Source organism: Pseudorasbora parva, chromosome 2 (genome assembly GCF_024679245.1).
Source record: "Pseudorasbora parva isolate DD20220531a chromosome 2, ASM2467924v1, whole genome shotgun sequence".
In the NCBI taxonomy this organism is placed as follows: Eukaryota; Metazoa; Chordata; class Actinopteri; order Cypriniformes; family Gobionidae; genus Pseudorasbora; species Pseudorasbora parva.
Genome location: NC_090173.1, coordinates 65,003,838 through 65,027,898, shown reverse-complemented (window position 1 = coordinate 65,027,898; position 24,061 = coordinate 65,003,838). Strand labels below are relative to the sequence as shown.

Below are 24,061 nucleotides of genomic sequence, written 5' to 3'. Positions count from 1 at the left end.
ATCAGTAGAAAGTCTATAACCTATCAACAGATTGCATACAGGTTTCCATTAATTATATGCAACATATTTACCATTTAAAATGAGTTTTGCAAATCTGACTGAAGTAGAACAAACACTATAGGCAGCATATCAGAGGGAGAGAAAAAATCACTTTTATTAAGTAGATACAAAAAAAAAAAAAACACTCCAAATAATACAAACCATCATTTACTATGGTATCAGGTTCACATCGGGTTATGTGACAAAATATATTGAGTTTTTTCTAAATGAAAACTCAATACGTGACAAAAAAATTTTTGCACTGCCCTAGACCAAGCTAAAACATTATAAAGTTTACAACCACTAAAAACAAAAACAAACAAACTTGCATTTAGTTAACAGCAACCCACTTAACTTATGGGTAACATTTTCTTGCCCACATTCAGTCTTTCCTGACAGAAAAGGGGATGAGCTGTTTGTTGGTTTTCATTTCAATGATCTTTTCTGCAAGTTCACCAACAATTTTTTTCTGACACAGTTGTGCTAGTTGCAAAAGTGTGTATTTACCCTTGATCTGTTCTAGGACACTTTTGTCTACAATGTAAATCTCTGCAATTGCTGCAGTGTCTTTCACAGCATTTCTAGAAACACACGCTTTCTTGAAAGCTGCGGTCATCCTGAAGCCTCTTTGCACAAGTTTGAGGACACGCCGATATCTTTTCACCACATCTGCAATTGAGGCAACTGAAAAAAAAAAACAATAATGTAAATAAAATCACCAATAAATGTTGTGTTGTGTCTTGTGTAGTTTCTTAGGCACAAGGTTAGCCACAATGTTTCCCACATGTTTTCTTTTTAAAATGGAGGCTACAACTTGGATAAAGGTGTACGGCTTATTCTTTGATTAAAGGTGAACTATGTAGTATTTTTGCAGTAAAATATCCAAAGACCACTAGGCCGGTGTTATATATTTTGTTCAGTTGAGTACCTACAATATCCCAGATGTTTCCAACTATTTGTAAATTGTGAGAAAAAATTGCTATTTTAACTAAGGACCGGGACGTTTCAGCATTGCATTTGACGGAGTCGCCTGTCAATTGCGTCATATCTGCGTTACCCTCGGTTTCGGCTTTTATTTGGCAGGAGCGCTTTACTCTTAGCAGTGTGAACAAGTGAGCGCACGGAGTAACGTCATAACATCGTTTTAAACACACTTAAATGTATCTAATATGATAAACAGAGCTGCTTTAGCTCAAAATCATAACCGGAAGAGCGGATCAGTGCAGGCGCCCGGCGACTGTGTCCCGTCCCGTCATAATAAAAGTCCCGGTATTCGCGAGGCGGGTATTTGTTTAACAATCGCTCCAGCAGCCGTGCTCAGCTCCACAACACTCGGTCCTGCTCTGCTTTACACTACAGTAACGTTAATAACCGCATGCATGAACGTGATTTCTGCCAGAGTCCTATTTTCCACCGGCTGTGAGGTGAAGACCACATGTCCCAAGATGCTGCGCTCACACTTTGCGTCACCAAACTACGCATTTGTTTTGAATAGGCGCCCTCCAGTGGACGGAAAGTTGCATAGTGCACCTTTAAGAACGTTTAATAGTCGGTAGTGTGAGGGCAGTGTGCCAATAAAGTATTTGATGATTATTGCTATAAAACACTGAGGTAAACACTGTTCAGAACATTCTTTATTTTTAATTATTGATTACCATAATAGGTAAGCACATATTGTGTTTACTTAATTACTTACATAATCTCTAAGAAAGCTGTAGTAAAAATACAAGTTGGATACAGATCATCACTGATATTCATTGAGAATTCCCAGACACTGGCTGTAACATAACAGTTAAGCTTTTGACATGTTGATTTCGTGTCATTCGAAAAAGAGATGACAAGACAGATGATGATTGGGTTGTGGGAAAGTGTGACTGTGCACTATGCAACAAATTAAGTATAAAGCACTAAAATAAAAATAATCAGCTAAATACTTCATACCTAACTAAATAGAGTGTGTCCATACCTCGCTCTCCTTTTCCGTTTGACTTCTTCACCTTCTTGTTTTCCTTCTTTCTTTTTTTGCTTTTCTTCTTGCCATTCTTCTTTTTACGCTTCTTTTTCTTCTTTTCTTCATCTGAAGAGTCAGAGATAGAGCTGGACTCAGAGCTTGAGTCAGTGCTGGAATCACTGGTAGTGTCAGTGCTGGAGTCCAAAATCATGGCATGTGGCTCCTCACTTCCAGTGGCCATTATCTCCAAGTTCCCATCTGTAATATAAACATATAATGTAAACCTATACCCACTGTAAAATCAAGGTGCTTTTTGAAGAACTTTACTGTAACTATTTGAGTATTTCAGTGAATTCTACTAAAAAAACAATGCTAATGTTGTCTACAGCCAATGCTGTAAATGGAAATCCAATGTGCTATGGCAAGGCAGCAGTCTACAGGCTATACACAAGTGAAGTCAGTTCAATCCTTACAAATGGCAGTAAATAACAGATAAAGCTCTAAATGTTGTCACCCAAATAAGAGACTATGTGTAATGTAATTATAATATGACTATAATTACTATAATACTATTACTATAATGTAATTTTTTGGTCACACTTTAAATTAGGTGTCCTTAACTACTATGTACTTACATAAAAAATAAGTACAATGTACTTATTGTGCTCATATTGTATTGCAAAACACTGCTGCTTTTGAGGAGGGATACGGGAAAGGTTAGGGACAGGTTTGATGGTATGGATAGGTTTAAGGATGAGTTAGGATGCACTCACAGTAGGCACAATTGCACAGTGCAATTGACTTAGAATTTGCTGCTTTAATCGCAAACTACAATTCCTGTTCATCAATAAGGTGAGAACCAGACCCTGTTATAAACCTAAACATACTCAAATTAAATGAAAAATGTAGTACATTACAGAATGTAATTACAGAAATTAAGTACAGATGTAATTACATGCAGATATTTTTTAAATATAAGAACAATGTTAAAACATGTATGTACACAATAAGTGCACTGTATCAAAGTAGTATTTAAAATTTTAGTGCATAGTAGTTAGAGACACAATATAGAGTGGGACCAATTTTTTAAATATATATTTTTTTATCTGATTTTTAATTTTAAAAATATATTAAAAAATAAAAACAAACAATTTAATATCAATTACAAAAACTCCAAACCCTAGCAAGAGAAAACTTTGAGTAGATACCTATAAATGGAAAAACTACATACCTACTGTAGGAAATCATTTTTAGTTGCAATTTAACAGGTGTCCAAAAAGCAGCAGCATTTAGTTTTAAATGCAAATGTTTTCACAAAGAACTCTATATCTCTCTATTTTTAATTCCACTTTGAGGGTTATCTGCTTTAGAGATCCTACACATTGTCCACCTAAATGTATGCATGTGCTAAATATAATCTAAAAATCAAAAACCTAAAGCAGGTACAAAATAATATTGAAAGGTCAGCAACAATATTGTCAAACATGAAATATGTGCAGTTATGCTATAGCATTATTCTTCAAAAGCCCATAGAGGTTTCGGAGAGCCATGTGCTCTACCTGTACAAACCTTGTTCTGGTGCAGACTTTTCTTCAAGCTGCTTCTTGAGGAAGTCATTTTCCTCCTCCAGCTCGTTCACCCGAGACTGGAGCATCTCCGCCTTCTTTTTCCAGAGAATATGTTGTTTCACAGGCTTGAGATTGTCCATCCTACTAACTGCAAAATATGACATGAAAAAATAGGAATACATGTCAGTAGGGTAGAGTGGCTAAACTTTGTAAGAACATTGTCAAAAGTTTTTTACATTATGTAATTACATCCACAAGACACAACAGGTTTCTTTGGTCTCCATTCTTGTTATAAATTATCAGAAGATAACTTAAGACAGAGGGTAATAAACTTAAGATAACAAACCAGTAAAACTAATTACTGTACTGTACTGTAAAGTTCATACTGTATTATAATATGAAATACTTCAATTGGCAGCACAAAGCGCGCATGCGCTAATGCACATCCCGTGCGCAGAAGTATGTGCTTGAATAGCACGCAGCCATGCACACGTGCAGAGGCAACGCTTCCGCTTCACAACAAGCACAAAGGATGCGTACCGTAGGCCTAATATAGCTTATCTATGCAATAGTTTGTTAAGCCTTTTCTGTAAACTATTTTAAGTATAATTACAGGAATATTGAATCTTCATCGTGTTGACTATCATAATGCGATGGAGGGAAGAGTTTAATTGAACTTGAATTTATCGACTTCAATATTCATCTGTATCGTTACCTCACATTAAACTATGAAAAAGCTTCCAATAACTGTGTGTAAAGGCTTGAGCTTTCATGTACATATTCATGTAATTTCACAATTTCATTAATAACACATCATCTTTGTTTTAATAACACATCTTTGTTTCAAAGGACCATGACACCACTTTAGTTGAGGGGCCACAAACATGATGAAGTCATGAGAAGCTAACGCTTAGTTAATGATGACTAACGTTACTGTATTATAATGGGAACAGAATCCATGTGCTATGTGCTGAGCCTGTGGCCAGTTTTGGGGTCTGACCATTGACCTGCAGGCTACTATGAAGAAGACATGAACATGCTTAACTCAGAGATGATTACTAAAAAACTTTAGTTAATCACATTAATTGATGTACTGGTTTAGCCTGTGCATAAGGTAATGTGGATTTTTGTATATTCCTTTAATAATTCACAAGTTCACACTTACATTACACAACTTAAGTAAAGCAAATTAATTAGGTTAATTAATTAGGTTCATTTCACAAGTTTGTGTGCCCATACAATCTTAGTGAAAGTGATTTAGCTTGCTGTCTGCTAGAGGGGCTCAGACAGGATATTCTACCCGAGCTCCAATTGCCCTGATCAAGTTTTTGAGTATTTGTATGGTGTGCATTCAATTTATGTATGTGCTGTTAGTTATAACGGTCTTGTGAAGCTACATCATGATATCCAGCAGTGCAGAATTATTTCTTAAAAAGAAAGTTTTGGGCTACAGTACAAACTAATCAAACACAGACATCAAGAATCAGCACATGAATCTCAACAATGGTGACAAACCAAAAGCTTCATGCCGCAATGCATGATGGGAGTAATGCATGAGTATTGTAACATGGTGGCACCCATTGCTGCAAGCTTTTGGTTTGTCACCCTCATTGAGATTCATGAGCTGATTCAGTTCAAGATCCTGTACGCACTATATTTATGTATTTAAAACACATTTTAAGATAACTGCAACATGTTAATCACACAATAATAAACACCTTTTTAAAAATCATCTTTCAGATATTAAACTCTTGAGAAAGCTACAAAACTACAGGATGATAATATTGTCAAGAGCTCAATAAAGGAGCCACTGGTCACGATTCTGGTGACTTCAAATTAAACATTAAATGAATCGCCAACATCTAAACCTCTGTTAATATTAATAAGAGCTTCTGTAGATGTCTGACAGAAATACAGTCTGGTTAGTTATAACAAGTAAAAAGCGGTGAAAGCAGCATTTGAAAAAAGTGCCTTGAAAACGTTAATATTTAAGTTTTTATAAGTTAAGATTTTATTTATTTATTTGAGCTTTTTATGGGAAACCATATAAAATATACCTATAATTTCTATCATAAACACAAACTGCCCTCCACCCAGTGCTGTTCTATCCAGTTACATTCTAACACAAGTGTGTGTTGAACCAAATATGTGTCAAAATAGCATCAACACACTTTGTGTTGTTTTTTAACACATCTCTTGTGTAGCATTCTAACAAAAAGTGCATCATAGCATACAAACCAATGAATGCTCAGAACGATCAATTTGTGTTGACTTGTATGCAATCGCGTCATGAGAAATATCAGCTATTGTGCGTAGCAGCACACTAACAACAATAAATTTCACTTTTATAAACACAACTTACCACTTTTGTGTATGAAAATGTCTTCTTCTTTTCCCTCGGTATTTCCCCGTCGTGCCTTTGCGCGGGTAAAATGAATGGTATCCGCACTCCCCCCACTGCCAGGTGAGGGGCAGTGAGCTGAAGGCGCTTGATCATATAGGCCCATATGTTGATGCTGAAATAAAGTGAGATAAAGATATTGTTTCATATGCAAGTAATAAAGAATGAAAGTAATAACAAAACAACATTTCCCAAGGAATTTGATAGTCCTACTTTACTTACCATCTCTACAATAAAGTTCGGAGCAGAGCAACCTGTAGGCAGTGCTGCTTGGCCTATCAGATTGAAGAAGTGCTTCGTCATGTGTCAACTCTGCCAACCAGCTGCCAACCGCTGCCAACACACAACCCCTGGTAGGTGCATCGGATTCTGATAACATCATAAGCCAATGAAATTAAAGTGCGCCAATTTTTAATTTTTTGGTTGTATTGGTCGCGGACTCGATGGATTCAGTGGAGAGGAAACTTTTGAACAAAGTTTATGTTGGAGAAACCAAAAAATCGTCTTTAAAGTTAATAAAATGGTTGCAAATGATTGGCTTGTTGAAACGCAAAATTAAATGCAAGAACTGCGGGCATAAAATGAACATGGTTGCCTCCCAGTCCAAGGACCATTACGTCTGGTAAGAATGCTTTATTTTTATGATTTAAGATTAAACTCTTAAATATCTTAGCCTATAAAATAGTATTAGTTGTTATTTTAAGAGGTGCTTTGAGAAGAAAGAATGACTTAATGTGTTTAATAAACTTCAAAAGGCTATTATTTAAATTAATGTGAGCGCTAACTTTCACATTTAACTTTTCACACTTTCACAATTAAAAAAATAAATAAAATTAAAGCTGCAAGCAGCATTTAGCGGGGTTCAAGCATTTAAGGCCTTTAAACAGTTAAGGTCTTTTGTATTTAAGGCCTTTAAGCATTAAATTAAATAAAACTGAGATGAAATGAAGATCTGAGCATTCATTGAGGATTTATTAAAGGGTTTCGGGGACACTTGGTCAAGGCCACATATTGAAATGACCCAATTATAGCCATCCAAATGCAAATGCCAGTCATTTTGGATAATTATTGACCTGTCAGAATGAGCAGATCTAACAAATCATTTGAACATTATACGATAATAGATACAAAAGACCATTTACAACAATTACAGGAAATTTACCATAGCAAACGCATCAAAGCTTTTATAGTTATAGCGCCACCTATAGACCAATCTCCATAAAAGTTTGAATGCTTGTTTAGAGTCGCATGTCACATTTACGTAACTATTTTTGAGAAGATCTAAACATTTATTGAGGAGTTAAGGGTTTAGGTACACTTGGTCAAAGTCACATTTTGATATGACCCTATTATAGCTATCCAAATGCAAAAGTAATTTTTTTGGATAATTATTGAGAATGAGGACATGTGTCATGGTAGCTTGCTGTCACGTGACAAATTGGGCGGTGTCTGAGCCCGTCCACCATTTTGGGATCCTACGCTATCGGTTGCCAGGGGCAACATTGTAAGAGCGATACAGAGATCGGAGCAGGAAAGACGGCTTGAGGAATTATCATCACCGCGTTTAAACGGAGAAATGGAGGCCTCTTACAGGGAGAAACTTACTACCAGCGCCAGGCAGAGGTATTTAAGCTGGCTGAGATCAAAAACGTCGACCCATACGAGCTGCCTGCAGCACAATGGAACAGAGACCTAATGTTAGACGCTTTACTACCTTCCTGAAATGTTTCTATACATATATTTTCTGTGCATTCTGAATAATAAATAAATAAATCTCCCCACTATCCTGCAGCAGTCCAGTGCTCGTCCTCTCAGTAAGAGTTTTTCTCGTACTGATCATATTTAATACCTGTTGAGTTTTGATTTCTAAATTAATTTGACTAATAAAAAGGATCGCTTGTGTGTGCTGGTGCTTTTAGTCCAGCCTTCTTAAGTAGAATAAATGCTCGGTACGTGCCTTAAATTAATGTAACGTTAGAGGAAAATTTGTCAACTATAGGCCTACTTTGAATATTAATTAAGCGTTTTGGGCATAAAGATGTAAATTACATACAGTAAAATGATTGATAGTGAAAATGACAGAATAGTGATCAAAATGTTTAATACAAATAAATAAAGGATCGTATTCATCAGGTGTTACACACTTCAGCTTCGCGGTCACGAGTTTAGACGATGACTGACACCCTGTGGTGAATTATAGCGTATGATTATCAGCAGCTGCTTTCTCAGCTCGGCTTGGGTGGATTAAAACTTCATGTTACATTGAGTTTAGAAAATGATGTACTTAGTAATCATCAGAATATCTCTTCTCCAGTCTCTGTCCGAATCCACTAAGGCGAGTACTATCCTCCCAAAATGGCAGAAGGGGGAGGATTCCGTGATCTCTATGGGCGGGGCACTGTGTCGTGACGACATCTCATTCTCAATTGATCTAGAGATTTAGAATGAGCAGATCTAACAAATGAGTTGAACATTATATGATAACAGATGGAAAAGGCCATTTACAGCCAATAAAGGGAATTTACCATAGGAAATGCATGGTTTTAAAGCTTTTTAACAGTATAGCGCCACCTATGGTATGATCTCCATAAAACTTTGCATGCTTCTTCAGCATGTTATGCCACATATACCCAACAATTGTCGTGAAGTTTTGAGTTTTCCCTTAGTATTTATAGGCTTTTGAATGTATTTTGCCACACCTCTTTTCTAAATGTCCCTGTTATGGCCATCCAAATGCAAAAGTTCAACTTTTTTTTCAAAGATGATTGCTCTAGAGAGTCCAGAGAATTGTCCTAGACTGGTTTGGTTCCAATCAGGTAAAAAACCAGGGAGTAGTTTGCAAAAGTAGGTTTTTAACATAATTGCAAATATTTAATGAACGATTTGATTGACAGCAATGGCTCTAGAGGCAAAGTTATTTAACATGAGGAGCTCTATCAATTGATATGCATATGGTGTGGATATGTCAAACACCACGTGATTACAGAGCCATAAAACTCGTTAGCGCCAACTAGTGGTTGATTTCTTTCAAAATTCTTACAGACCTCTAGGGCCATGAGTCAAACATGCCCATCAAGTTTCGTTCTGATTGGCCTCCGTTAACCTTGTCTTATAGGTATCAACTTCATTGGCCGATGGCGGCCATGTTGATTGAGATACGCTGATGTCCTCATATACATACATGGGGCCTTGGACCAAGATACTGCATACCAATTTTCAAGTCAATCAGACTAACAGTCAGGTGGTTATAGCCGTTTTTATGTTTTTTTAACATTATAGCGCCACCTAGAGCCCAATCATCGCGAATTTTTTATCGTTACCAAAGATTGAGCCCATACATAAGTGCACCAAGTTTGGTGATGATATCTCATTTCTTTCTTGAGTTATAGCCTTATTAATAAAATAGGCTCCGCCTTAAACGTCCATTTTGAGACCCCTTAGCAAAATTGAATCAAAGTTTTAACTTTTTTTCAATGATAATTGATAATCTGACTCCAGAGAATATTTCTGCACTGGTTTGGTTCCGATAGGTCAAAAAACCAGGCACCAGTTTGCAAAAGTAGGTTTTTCAAAAAACCCAAAATATCTCAAAATTGGCGCCTGAAGAGCGAGCCAATCCGAGGCATGCGTCTGGTCCGTCTCGAGCCAAGGATTCCAACGATATAAGGCACTTGAGGCTACGGCCAACGGTCTAGGAGTTATGAGCAGTTTTGCGCAATTGATCGCTATAGCGCCACCTATGGGCCAATCTGGCTCATAATTTGATAACCTCTCCTCGATTTTTGTACTACCTATTGGGCAAGTTTCAAGTCTCTATCCCTTATGGTTTGGTCTGCACGATGCGTTTTACGGCAGAATAAAAACCGGCACAAATACAATAGGTTTTCAAGCACTTCGTGCTTGAACCCCTAATAACAGAGGCGTAAAAAGAGCCTAAAAAGGCTTATATAAAAAAAACTATAGGGTCTCAGCGCCTGATTTTTGAGCTGCTGGTTACAAAAACTTTATCAAGCGTTCTGACATGGCCGGCAGAGAGGAACACGGTAGATTTTTTCATTTTCAGCTCATTTATCTTGGAAATGATTTTTATTTTTTATTTAAATTTTTTCCCTTTTAAACTGTAACACCTCTACCGACGGCCCGATCTCCATAAAAGTTTGCACGCTGCTTTACAATAATAGGGTGCACATGCTCAGCTAATCTGGTGAAGTTCTGCGCAGAACAGACATTTTTTAGTCATTTAAATGTCATTTTGCATAGGACAATGTAGTTGACCTTTCTAACAGTTAAAGCGCCACCAAGAGGCCAGTTGCCACGTCCTTTTTCGGGTGACCACAGAATGAGCTCTTACATAGTTGTGCTGAGTTTGGTGAAAATATCTCGTTCCGTTGACGAGCTATAGCCAATTAAGCCGAAAGGGGCTCCTCCCACCTCAAACTTGGCGGCCCTTAGGAACCGTGAACCCAAATTTCCACTTTTTTTCAATGATTATTGACATTCAGACTCCAGAGAATCTGCCTGCACTGGTTTGGTCCCGGTTTGGCCAAAAACCAGGGACTAGTTCGCAAAAGTAGGTTTTTGGAAAAAGCCAAAATAGCCGGACATTTTCCCAGGTCACGAGCCAATCCGAGGCATGCGTCTGGTCCGTCTCGAGCCAAGGATTCCAACGATATAAGGCACTTGAGGCTACGGCCAACGGTCTAGGAGTTATGAGCAGTTTTGCGCAATTGATCGCTATAGCGCCACCTATGGGCCAATCTGGCTCATAATTTGATAACCTCTCCTCGATTTTTGTACTACCTATTGGGCAAGTTTCAAGTCTCTATCCCTTATGGTTTGGTCTGCACGATGCGTTTTACGGCAGAATAAAAACCGGCACAAATACAATAGGTTTTCAAGCACTTCGTGCTTGAACCCCTAATAAATGGTGCGGGTCCTGGCTGTAGGCTATAGTAGCGCTAGTTCGTATAGTTTTAAGTTGGCAATGAATAGACGTCAAGTGATTGCTTACGATTAATGAATAATGACAATACTTGTGTTTTGTAATGTAATGTAGATTGTTGTAAGAGTGCCAAATTTATCACGATTGTATTTCTATTTTATCTAATCAGTTTGAATAAGCAGCTGGAAGATAAAACAGATATTTCAAGTATCAGCACAATAATCAGTCAATTTATAAAAGATAAATAAATCTAATATTACTCAACATCACACACACGTGTGTGTGTGTGTGTGTGTGTGTGTGTGTGTGTGTGTGTGTGTGTGTCCAAGACATTATGTTAAACATTTAAACTTATCATATAATCTTATGTCCTGAAACTTCCAGGGAGTGTCGACGTAAAAGATGTGGACGGCTGAGAAGAAGTGTTCGGACAAACTCACTTTTCTCACAATCACACTGCAGTCTGTTCACATGGATGAAGTATATACATAGGTAAGCAATGCAAATATATTACATAACTAGTATTTGACATATTACACTATATGTATGGTGTTTTTTGAGTCCACAGAACACAACTACATTACAGCACGTTATAGTTTTTGGTGGCATACAAAAATTTGATAGTCAATCTAATAGCATAGCATATCCTATTGCAAAAGCATTTCATGTAATACTGTATATCTCACCATACTTTGCCAGATATCTTACAATAACCCAAAAACTAAAAAACAAACTCTTTTTTTTTTAAATTGTATCAAGGTGATTATATTTTGACCATACTTTGAATTAGCATTTAGGATGTCTTATAAAACATCTTCAACAGAAGCTTCTAACAGAAGATTATGCTGGTGATTATAGATGTTTTCAATATTTTTTTTTTTTTTTTTTTTTTTTTACAGTATATTGTACTGTTTAATCAGCTATGTATGTTTTGTTATGCTTAGAGTCAAAAGTAAAAAAAAAAAGTAAAAAACTAGTGTTCAAAATACAAGGTACTTGGTACAAATATGGTTGATAAAGCACACATTATCTTTGTGTGAAAATACAATGTTCTTATTTAAAAAATAATAATTATTGTTAATCTTTGTAGATTTGCTCAGGGTTTACATCTACGGCAAGTAGACATGCTTCAAGATGGCATTGCAAAGAGCACAGCAACACTTTCCATGATGTCAAAGAAACTCAGAAGAATTTGTGTACAAAGCCTGAAGAAGCACCGAAAAAAAAAGGAGACAGATAGTTGGTGGAGTTAATGTCCTTTTTCACATTGATGAGAGCAAGTTTTGCCACAAACGCAAGGTAGTGTAATCTAAATGTGCAATTTTCACTTTCACTGACATTTTATTTATTTTGTTTAACCCAAAGAAGGGTTATCTCATGCTTAAGTAGAATAAAACAGGAATGTGTTCTTAACACAAAAATAAAATGAATATTCAAAGTTTAATTTAATGGCAAAATGTATCTCAATATTTTTTTACTTGTTCACAAGAAATTTTATTAAAGGGTTAGTTCACCTAAAAATAAAAATTCTGTTATTAAATCCTCACTCGCATGTTGTTCCAAACCTGTAAGACTTTATTTAATCTTCGGAACACGAATGAAGATCTTTTTCATGAAATCTGAGCAATTCCTGTCCCTCCATTGACAGCTATGCAACTATTGCTTCAAAAAATTAATGAATAAATCATAAAACTACTCCATTTGACTCCAGTGGTTTAATCTCAATTTTTATTTTCCACTTTATTTTCAAAACCATGAATCTCCAGATTTTCTTTTTTAGGTGAACTGACCCTTTAAATATTTTCTTATTATGTAAACATAGTTATTGTGTTATATGGAATTTAAAAGAGTTTTAGTGATAAACTAAACAATCTCATGTAATTACACCTGATTTGAAAAAAACTGATACATGGCTGATACAGAGATTTTCTTATTTTGTAATACTGTTCATGCTGTTTTTTTGGTAGTATGCAAGAGGACGCTTTGGTAACACCTGGAAAAGAAAGCGAACTTGGGTGTTTGGTATACTTGAGATCAAAACTGCAAGCAGACGCCCCATTCTTCGCCTTGTGAAGAAAAGAAACAAGGAAACCCTTGTTCCCATTATCAAGAAACATGTTAAACGTCAAAGTCTAGTTGTGAGTGATGAGTGGAGAGCATATGCCAGTCTTTCCCAGGAGGGCTACAAGCATGTCAGAGTCAACCACAGCCAGAATTATGTAGACCCACAAACAGGACTACATACTCAAAACATTGAGAGAGCGTGGCAGACTTACAAGAAAGAAGTTTGGCGTATGCGGGGTAATCGTTCTGAGAAGGCCTTAAAAAAACAGCTCAGCTTCATAGAGTGGACCTACTGGTTAGCAAGAAGATATAAACATGGAGTACTTGGAAGACTTCTCAAAGACATAAGGAATGTTAACCGCAGATAAGTTAAGGAACTTTCTGTAAACCTTACTGTCATGAAAGGCAAAATGTATTAATTCGTTGTTATTATTATTATTATTATTATCATTATTATTATTATTATTTGTTGTTTATAACTTTTGATCTTGGCCTTGGGCATTTGAAATGTTGTTGTAGACAAGTATTAAGAGAGTTTTCATTTTGAAAAACTCAATATATTTTGTCACATAACCCGATGTGAACCTGATACCATAGTAAATGATGGTTTGTATTATTTGGAGTGTTTTTTTTTTTTTTTGTATCTACTTAATAAAAGTGATTTTTTCTCTCCCTCTGATATGCTGCCTATAGTGTTTGTTCTACTTCAGTCAGATTTGCAAAACTCATTTTAAATGGTAAATATGTTGCATATAATTAATGGAAACCTGTATGCAATCTGTTGATAGGTTATAGACTTTCTACTGATATCAACTGTTTTTCACTTTAATTAGATAGTCCTAAAAGATGTCTACTAACCCTTAGTGGAGAATGTCTATTAACAGTCTACTGATCGTAAACAATATATTTGTTGACAGGCAACAGATAAGCAAGTAATCTTTAGTTGACTATCAACAGATTATCAACAAATGCTAAACTAAAGATTTTTTTCTAAGAATTAAGTTTTTAATCAGTTTTAATAATCATTAATTTGATGCATTTGAGACCCCTTGAGTAAGATATACATTATCATAAACGGATCATATGCTGACATGACTGTTGACTTTCAACTGATAGATTGATGTTGAGTTGTTGGTAGACAAGTTGTTGGTGGACAGCTTAGAAGATGGTGACTCAATCTACAGAAAGTTAGTTGACAATTGGTAAATAACCTTTTGCAAAATAACACTGACAGTCAACAGGCACTTTTTGTAAAATCTGTAGATTAACACTTGAAATTTACCTTATAGTCTATAGGCAGTTAGTTGAATGTATGTTACTTGTCTGTTGAAACAGTTTTGTTGAATGTCAACTGATGCACTGTTGACAAGATACTGAATGGCTCCTAATAATTAGTAGAGTCTCAACGAATGGACTATCAAAATAAAGTGTTACCCTAATTAGTGGTTATTGTTCAGCAGTGTATTTGATATCTTGCCCAATTAAAAGCAAGAGATGCCATAAATTATATTGGTCCAAAAATAAATAAATGGTATTACAACATTTCTGTCCCCCTCACTTCTGAAAAGATGGCTACGCCCCTGACTGTCCCGTTTATTGGGCCTAAATGTCCCGTACATTACTGACCTGTTTATTGACTGCTATACGCTGATGCACCGCTCATGTTGCGTTTTTGCGCACTCATGTTCGTTATTTTAAATGCAGATGCGCTCAAATAGAGATACGAAATAGGGTTCGTTCATCTTGCACTGTCCTTGTTTGCCCTCAATGTGTCTTTTGCACTTTATGTATTATTATTATTTATTTTTTTATTTATTTTTACAGCACTGCTCTGTTGTTTTCATGTCTAAACCCAAGTATACAATAATGTTCAAACGTTTTAGATCTGTCTGTTTTCAAAAAAAGTTATTCTGCTTAACAAGACTGCATTTATTGATTTTTTAAATGCAATTTATTCCGGTTTTCAGTTTCACTTGATCCTTCAAAAATCATTGTAATTTGCTGATTTGCTGCTCAAGAAACATTTCTTATATTATTATGAATGTTGAATTTTTTTTTTTACAATTTATTTCAGGATTCTTTGATAAATAGAAAGTTCAAAACAACAGCATTTATCTGAAATAGAAATCTATTGAAATTAAATTAAATTCACAAAGATGCCTTATATTCATCAAAAAACACAGTAAAGACATTTATAAAGTTACTAAATATTTTTTATTTCAGATAAATGTTATTATTTTGAACTTTCTGTTAATCAAAGGAATCAAAGGGATTTATCCCTCTGGGTTAAACCTATTTATCAAATTATCCTGAAAAAATGACAACATTCATAATAATAAGAAATGTTTGTTGAGCTTATAGATCAAATCCTCATATGATAATGATTAGTGAAGGATCATGTGACACTGAAGACTGGAGTAATGATGATAAATTCAGCTTTGATCAAAGGAATTAATTACACTTTACATATTCACATAGAAAACATTTATTTTAAATTGTAAAAATATTTCACAATATTAGTTTTTACTATTTTGGATCAAATAAATTCAGCCTTGATGAGCAGAATATATATATATTTAGACCTGCAGTACTGTTCAAACGGTTTCAAAGTTTTTATTATATATATATATATATATATATATATATATATATATATATATATATATATATATATATATATATATATATATATATATATATATATATATATATATATATATATATATATATATATATATATAAAGTAAAAAAAAAACTTCTAAAACGTTTGAACAGTACTGCAGGTCTAAAGTCTTTATGTAATTTACTACTTTTAAATTAAACGTGATTTTGTGAATAAGCTACAAACAATACATTCAATCATTAAATCTCCTCATGTTATATTGTATGAATGAGTGATCAGAATGGGGTTCACACTGTTTTGAAGAAAAAACTCTAGGCAACAACATCCAGTTCTGAAAAACCTTGTGAACAAATCTTTAAAGTAAAATGGCCTTATTTCAGGGATTTAACATTTTAGTTTTTTCAAAACTATGCATAAACTATTTTTTCTCAAAACTACAAACTTTTATGTCCATGTTACGCACATATCAGTATAGCCCTGTTTGTGCTGAATACACATTAATATGCTTTAAAGCAACTGAAAAAAACACAAATGTCTGAGTATGTCAAACTTCTTCAGGGCCACTAATTAGCCCAAGGGTCCAGAGGGTTAATAATATTGTATATACTGTAAGGGTCGCGTCAATAAAAAAGGTCCATTTTTAAAAAGTTGGGTCTACTGTATTAGAAAAAAAATATTTTTTTATAAATAATGTACCTGCACATTGTGTATTATTTCATCACATCTCACCTCAGTGTCTTCAGTTGACAGTGTGGATCCTCTAGTAAATCACTGAGCTCCTTCACTCCTGATTGTCCAGGATCATTTCCTGCAAGATCCAGCTCTATCAGGTGTGAAGGGTTTGATCTCAGAGCTGAAGCCAGAGCTTTATAACCTTCTTCTGTGATACCGCAGTCGGAGAGTCTAGAACAGAAATGCAAATGTAACATTCAGCTAATTACACAGTTATTCTAGAAATTACCAGAGCAGTTTAATGTGCAAATATAATAGTTTTATCTGTCCAACAAACTGTATGAACCCTAGTCTTCATACCAGGTTTGTGACAATCATTATTTATTTATTTATCTATATTTATCATTAAGCCTATCAATCAGCATGTTAAAAATATTTTTTTCAAAATCAAATGTTTTAGTGTGTACATGCTAGGACTATTTACTCAGAAAATATCTCAGATTGCGTATGTAACCTATGTTCCCTGACAACAGGGAACGAGACACTGCGTCCTAGAATGCTTCAGGGGAATGCTTCCAGTGTGACAGGTGTCTGAAGCTACTATCGAATCACATCAATCCTATTGACCAGCGACCGCCCATGACATCATCAATGTGCGACCAGGAAGTACATAAGGGCGCCTATCAAACATGACACCATCTTTAGTCTGAAGGGACGGTTTGGCAGGCCGCCATGCTGAGGGGAGTGCATGCCCACTGGCAGTGATAACTGTCAGGACAAGCAAATTAAACTTGAAAAGCTTACACCACTCCCTCTCTGGTCACACCGGGCTGTCAGTGACAGCACTCCCTACGGTCATAGCCCAAGCTATAAGCCTCAACAGAAACCTTAATGCATAAGCATGAGGTCCTACCCAGACGGCTCAAAGGCCTGGGACCAACTTCTTAAACAGAAGGGGTCCCTTTAAGGGAATGTGGCCAAGGGGCCCGAGGGCACCCCAGCCAGTCACTATTCGGAAAAACCTTTCCCGCATGCCACCAGGGAGGCCTGACCTGGTGTCGCTTCTGCGGGACACCTTGGCCTGGCCAGCCCTGTCTGTTTGAAACAGAGCCACTGGAAAGTCACCTTCTGGTGAGGCATCCAGACTGAGGGACTGCGAACTGGCAGTATTCTCCTCAGACCGGATCCCAGAGACGGGTATCCTAGAGAGCAGTACTCAGCATAGCGCTTTCCTAACCCTTGCTAGCGAGGGGAGTTCACCTGCTCGATCTTAGGATTTACCGAGCTGTGTCCTCATTGACGACCCTCAGAGAGGGGAGCACCAGAGCCTGCCTGGTGGGTAACCCCCAGCTGTAGGCCAAACTACCAAATGTTCTATTCTACAAAGAACTGGTAAGAGAAGTGCCTAATCTTGGAAACTTCGCCTTCAAGTAGGCCCAGAGAGGCCCAGAGAGGCCTACTACCTGATAGCAAGTTTAACTACTCGTTGGTCATTAAACAGTCCACGCTTCTGAGATACTGATGTCCTTTAGCACTCTTTTATTTGTACATTTGAGACACCGTGAAAACTAAAATGTAAACAAAAACAACAAACACAAGTTTTACATATACCCATAAAGACACAAAATCAAATAAAGAAATACATAAGATTAACTCATTTACCGTGTTTGCCTGTAACCAACAGTAGAATCATCAGGAGCCCATGCATATCTCAATTCATGTTTGCCATTCTGTTGACACTAATACTTCCGGGTTAAATAACCCAGGAAGAGTCACATGACCAATCAGTACAACTAAATTAAATCCAATACCACCAGAATTAACTAAATTAATACATGTGCATAAATAAATCACATTTAAATCAAAAATACAAAAGGAAAAAATAAACTTTAACCCCTAAACCTCTACCAATATTACATACATGTATACACCATACACAGCTGACCTACCAGTGTCAGCTACAGCAAGTTTTCAAGGAGGCCTAAGAGGGGCCTACCACTTGATAGTAATTCATGCGGACTGCCACAGCATCCAGATTCACATTTATGGAGGCCTAGAGAAGCCTGCCATCTCAAAGCAAGCCTTCAGGGAGGCCTGATGAGGCCTACAAACTAATGGCTTGTGGTGAGGCATTATGGATACTTCACCTTCAAGGAGGCCCAGAGAGGCCTACGACCTGATAGCAAGTTTTTCAAGGAGGCCTACGAGAGGCCTACGACCTGATAGCAATACATGATAGCCAATCAGGCTATCTGTCCAGTTGCCCTGCATAGGAACTGGACTTCAGGGAGGCTCCTGGACGGACCCTCCTACACGGTCAGGGTGGCTGAGAGTAACAATCTCACCAGCCATCCCTAAGAGCACTTGCTTTGATAAGTCTCGTCAGCCACCAGATAATCTGAGAGGAATACAACCCTCTCATGACGATTGGCGAGCTCCATCTGGGATGGCGAACTCCCCTCCCTCAAGAGGAGAGCCAGACAAGAACGGAGCGATCTCGGAAAACAGCTCACAATTTACACAAACAGCAGTGTAAATGTGTAAAACACAAGACTGTGCATTCTCTTTATCCCAGGCAGTAAATAACTGAATTTGTATTTCCTTAATTTGTTTAAGCAATTCAGACAGAACAGTCCCTGAAGACGAAAAAAGATGGTGTCATGTTTGGTAGGCGCCCTTATATAATTCCTGGTCACACATTGATGATGTCATGGGCTGTCGCCGGTCAATAGGATTGACGTGATTCGATAGTAGCTTCAGACACCTGTCGTGCTGGAGGCGTTCCCCCGAAGCGTTCTAGGACGCAGTGCGAGTTCCCTTTCGAAAGGGAACAAAACTGTTCCATCTACAAAGAACTATGTAGCTCAATATCTCAAAACTGCAGAACATACTGTCTAGGGGTTCTTTTCGAAAAAGCTTTGTAAGCCTAAGTTGTTCGTAGAGACCATTGGTGGCTATTGTTCTATGATCAACTTAAACTTATAATGCTATTGGGTAACACAGCCCTGTTCATTATCATTAAGTCTTGATTTCACCTTATGTTTTTGCTTATTTTGAGCTAAATGAGCCCTGTCTATTGTCACAGAACTTACCTCAGTTTTTCCAATTTACAACTTATACTCTCCAATCCAGTGCAGAGCAGCTTCACTCCTGAATCTTGGAGATTATTATGGTTCATGTTGAGCTCTTTCAGATTGGTATCTGATCCAAGAACTCGAGCTAGAGCTGAACAGCCTTTGTATGTTAAGTTACAGTCATTTAGCCTACAAGGGAAATAAGTAAAATTCCAGAATAATATGTTTGAATACATTTGCTAAGATACAAATATCAAATCTTTTTATCACCTATAGGTTTTAATGACAATAAATGATACATTTAAAAGTGCTAGCTTGATAGTCTTTTAAAAGGTGTTATCCCAAATCTGACTAAAAACATTGCCATTCCTATCAAGTGCTCAACACTGGCTGGAATGCTCAATGCTCTAAAAACACACTGTAAAAAAGAAATATTTGATGCTTCCACGGAGTGCTTCCACAGAAAAACACACGGGAACACATGTATTTAAATGCAGCCACCAATCAGTGGGTATCAAATTGACTTAGTTCATGTTTTTTACTGCAGAAAGCCTGGAATTAGGGGTCTGATGAGATCTCGTGCCACAAGCAATCTTTACACAGCAAATGCGGCACAGAAACCGATTCTGAAGCGGCATAAAATCCCAAAAATGTGCATTTACACAGACCGTTTAATCCTTCTCTGAAGCGGCATAAATGCATTTACACAGGAATTAAAATCGCGGGTAACAATGCGTTGAACATTATTTAAAACTACAGTTTTAACAAAGTGTTATAAATTTATTTAAAACAAATAATGAAATGTATAAAAATAGACCTAAAATAAAAATACGGAATTTTAAATCGTTTTTTCTGCCTTCTATAAAGCGCTTTTGATGTTTGGCATAATTCTGTAGGTCTACTGTAATTCTGCAATTCTTCTATTGTAGGCTACGGTATTTATTCAGGATTCTTTGATAAATAGAAAGTTCAAAACAACAGCATTTATCTGAAATAGAAATCTATTGAAATTAAATTAAATTCACAAAGATGCCTTATATTCATCAAAAAACACAGTAAAGACATTTATAAAGTTACTAAATATTTTTTATTTCAGATAAATGTTATTATTTTGAACTTTCTGTTAATCAAAGGAATCAAAGGGATTTATCCCTCTGGGTTAAATCTCTTTATCAAATTATCCTGAAAAAATGACAACATTCATAATAATAAGAAATGTTTGTTGAGCTTATAGATCAAATCATCATATGAGAATGATTAGTGAAGGATCATGGGACACTGAAGACTGGAGTAATGATGATAAATTCAGCTTTGATCAAAGGAATTAATTACACTTTACATATTCACATAGAAAACATTTATTTTAAATTGTAAAAATATTTCACAATATTACTGTTTTTACTATTTTGGATCAAATAAATTCAGCCTTGATGAGCAGAATATATATATTTAGACCTGCAGTACTGTTCAAACGGTTTCAAAGTTTTTATTATATATATATATATATATATATATATATATATATATATATATATATATATATATATATATATATATATATATATATAAAGTAAAAAAAACTTCTAAAACGTTTGAACAGTACTGCAGGTCTAAAGTCTTTATGTAATTTACTACTTTTAAATTAAACGTGATTTTGTGAATAAGCTACAAACAATACATTCAATCATTAAATCTCCTCATGTTATATTGTATGAATGAGTGATCAGAATGGGGTTCACACTGTTTTGAAGAAAAAACTCTAGGCAACAACATCCAGTTCTGAAAAGCCTTGTGAACAAATCTTTAAAGTAAAATGGCCTTATTTCAGGGATTTAACATTTTAGTTTTTCCAAAAACTATGCATAAACTATTTTTCTCAAAACTACAAACTTTTATGTCCATGTTACGCACATATCAGTATAGCCCTGTTTGTGCTGAATACACATTAATATGCTTTAAAGCAACTGAAAAAAACACAAATGTCTGAGTATGTCAAACTTCTTCAGGGCCACTAATTAGCCTAAGGGTCCAGAGGGTTAATAATATTGTATATACTGTAAGGGTCGCGTCAATAAAAAAGGTCCATTTTTAAAAAGTTGGGTCTACTGTATTAGAAAAAATATATTTTTTTATAAATAATGTACCTGCACATTGTGTATTATTTCATCACATCTCACCTCAGTGTCTTCAGTTGACAGTGTGGATCCTCTAGTAAATCACTGAGCTCCTTCACTCCTGATTCTCCAGGATCATTTCCTGTGAGATCTAGCTCTATCAGGTGTGAAGGGTTTGATCTCAGAGCTGACGCCAGAGCTTTATAACCTTCTTCTCTGATACCGCAGTCGGAGAGTCTAGAACAGAAATGCAAATGTGACATTCAGCTAATTACACAGTTATTCTAGAAATTACCTGAGCAATTTAATCTGCAAATATAATAGTTTTATCTGTCCAACAAACTGTATGAACCCTAGTCTTCATACCAGGTTTGTGACAATCATTATTTATTTATTTATCTATATTTATCATTAAGCCTATCAATCAGCATGTTAAAAATATTTTTTTCAAAATCAAATGTTTTAGTGTGTACATGCTAGGACTATTTACTCAGAAAATATCTCAGATTGCGTATGTAACCTATGTTCCCTGAGAACAGGGAACGAGACACTGCGTCCTAGAACGCTTCAGGGGAACGCCTCCAGCGTGACAGGTGTCTGAAGCTACTATCGAATCACATCAATCCTATTGACCAGCGACCGCCCATGACATCATCAATGTGCGACCAGGAAGTACATAAGGGCGCCTATCAAACATGACACCATCTTTAGTCTGAAGGGACGGTTTGGCAGGCCGCCATGCTGAGGGGAGTGCATGCCCACTGGCAGTGATAACTGTCAGGACAAGCAAATTAAACTTGAAAAGCTCCCCCTCTGGTCACACTGGGCTGTCAGTGACAGCACTCCCTACGGTCATAGCCCAAGCTATAAGCCTCAACAGAAACCTTAATGCATAAGCATGAGGTCCTACCCAGACTGCTCAAAGGCCTGGGACCAACTTCTTAAACAGAAGGGGTCCCTTTAAGGGGATGTGGCCAAGGGGCCCGAGGGCACCCCAGCCAGTCACTATTCGGAAAAACCTTTCCCGCATGCCACCAGGGAGGCCTGACCTGGTGTCGCTTCTGCGGGACACCTTGGCCTGGCCAGCCCTGTCTGTTTGAAACAGAGCCACTGGAAAGTCACCTTCTGGTGAGGCATCCAGACTGAGGGACTGCGAACTGGCAGTATTCTCCTCAGACCGGATCCCAGAGACAGGTATCCTAGAGAGCAGTACTCAGCATAGCGCTTTCCTAACCCTTGCTAGCGAGGGGAGTTCACCTGCTCGATCTTAGGATTTACCGAGCTGTGTGCTCATTGACGACCCTCAGAGAGGGGAGCACCAGAGCCTGCCTGGTGGGTAACCCCCAGCTGTAGGCCAAACTACCAAATGTTCTATTCTACAAAGAACTGGTAAGAGAAGTGCCTAATCTTGGAAACTTCGCCTTCAAGTAGGCCCAGAGAGGCCCAGAGAGACCTACTACCTGATAGCAAGTTTAACTACTCGTTGGTCATTAAACAGTCCACGCTTCTGAGATACTGATGTCCTTTAGCACTCTTTTATTTGTACATTTGAGACACCGTGAAAACTAAAATGTAAACAAAAACAACAAACACAAGTTTTACATATACCCATAAAGACACAAAATCAAATAAAGAAATACATAAGATTAACTCATTTACCGTGTTTGCCTGTAACCAACAGTAGAATCATCAGGAGCCCATGCATATCTCAATTCATGTTTGCCATTCTGTTGACACTAATACTTCCGGGTTAAATAACCCAGGAAGAGTCACAGGACCAATCAGTACAACTAAATTAAATCCAATACCACCAGAATTAACTAAATTAATACATGTGCATAAATAAATCACATTTAAATCAAAAATACAAAAGGAAAAAATAAACTTTAACCCCTAAAACCCTACCAATATTACATACATGTATACACCATACACAGCTGACCTACCAGTGTCAGCTACAGCAAGTTTTCAAGGAGGCCTAAGAGGGGCCTACCACTTGATAGTAATTCATGCGGACTGCCACAGCATCCAGATTCGCATTTATGGAGGCCTAGAGAAGCCTGCCATCTCAAAGCAAGCCTTCAGGGAGGCCTGATGAGGCCTACAAACTAATGGCTTGTGGTGAGGCATTATGGATACTTCACCTTCAAGGAGGCCCAGAGAGGCCTACGACCTGATAGCAAGTTTTTCAAGGAGGCCTACGAGAGGCCTACGGCCTGATAGCAATACATGATAGCCAATCAGGCTATCTGTCCAGTTGCCCTGCATAGGAACTGGACTTCAGGGAGGCTCCTGGACGGACCCTCCTACACGGTCAGGGTGGCTGAGAGTAACAATCTCACCAGCCATCCCTAAGAGCACTTGCTTTGATAAGTCTCGTCAGCCACCAGATAATCTGAGAGGAATACAACCCTCTCATGACGATTGGCGAGCTCCATCTGGGATGGCGAACTCCCCTCCCTCAAGAGGAGAGCCAGACAAGAACGGAGCGATCTCGGAAAACAGCTCACAATTTACACAAACAGCAGTGTAAATGTGTAAAACACAAGACTGTGCATTCTCTTTATCCCAGGCAGTAAATAACCGAATTTGTATTTCCTTAATTTGTTTAAG

The 24,061-nt window shown here is 37.0% G+C and overlaps 1 protein-coding gene across 2 annotated transcripts; it reads right to left on the bottom strand.

The window, feature by feature from the left end:
- Positions 1-312: 312 nt before the first annotated feature.
- On the bottom strand, positions 313-6,776 carry LOC137048073 (coiled-coil domain-containing protein 106-like). 2 transcript variants are annotated; one of them, XM_067426062.1, is made up of 5 exons: positions 6,182-6,776; positions 5,921-6,074; positions 3,560-3,706; positions 2,006-2,248; positions 313-723 (listed from the first exon to the last, which is right to left on the bottom strand). In XM_067426062.1, the coding sequence occupies exons 1-5, from the start codon at positions 6,260-6,262 to the stop codon at positions 422-424; spliced, it is 927 nt and encodes a 308-aa protein (XP_067282163.1). In that variant the 5' UTR covers positions 6,263-6,776; the 3' UTR covers positions 313-421. The 2 variants fall into 2 exon arrangements, with proteins under 2 accessions (XP_067282163.1, XP_067282170.1); XM_067426069.1 differs by having other exon boundaries at positions 494-723; positions 1,981-2,248.
- Between the last annotated feature and the right edge of the window lie 17,285 nt (positions 6,777-24,061).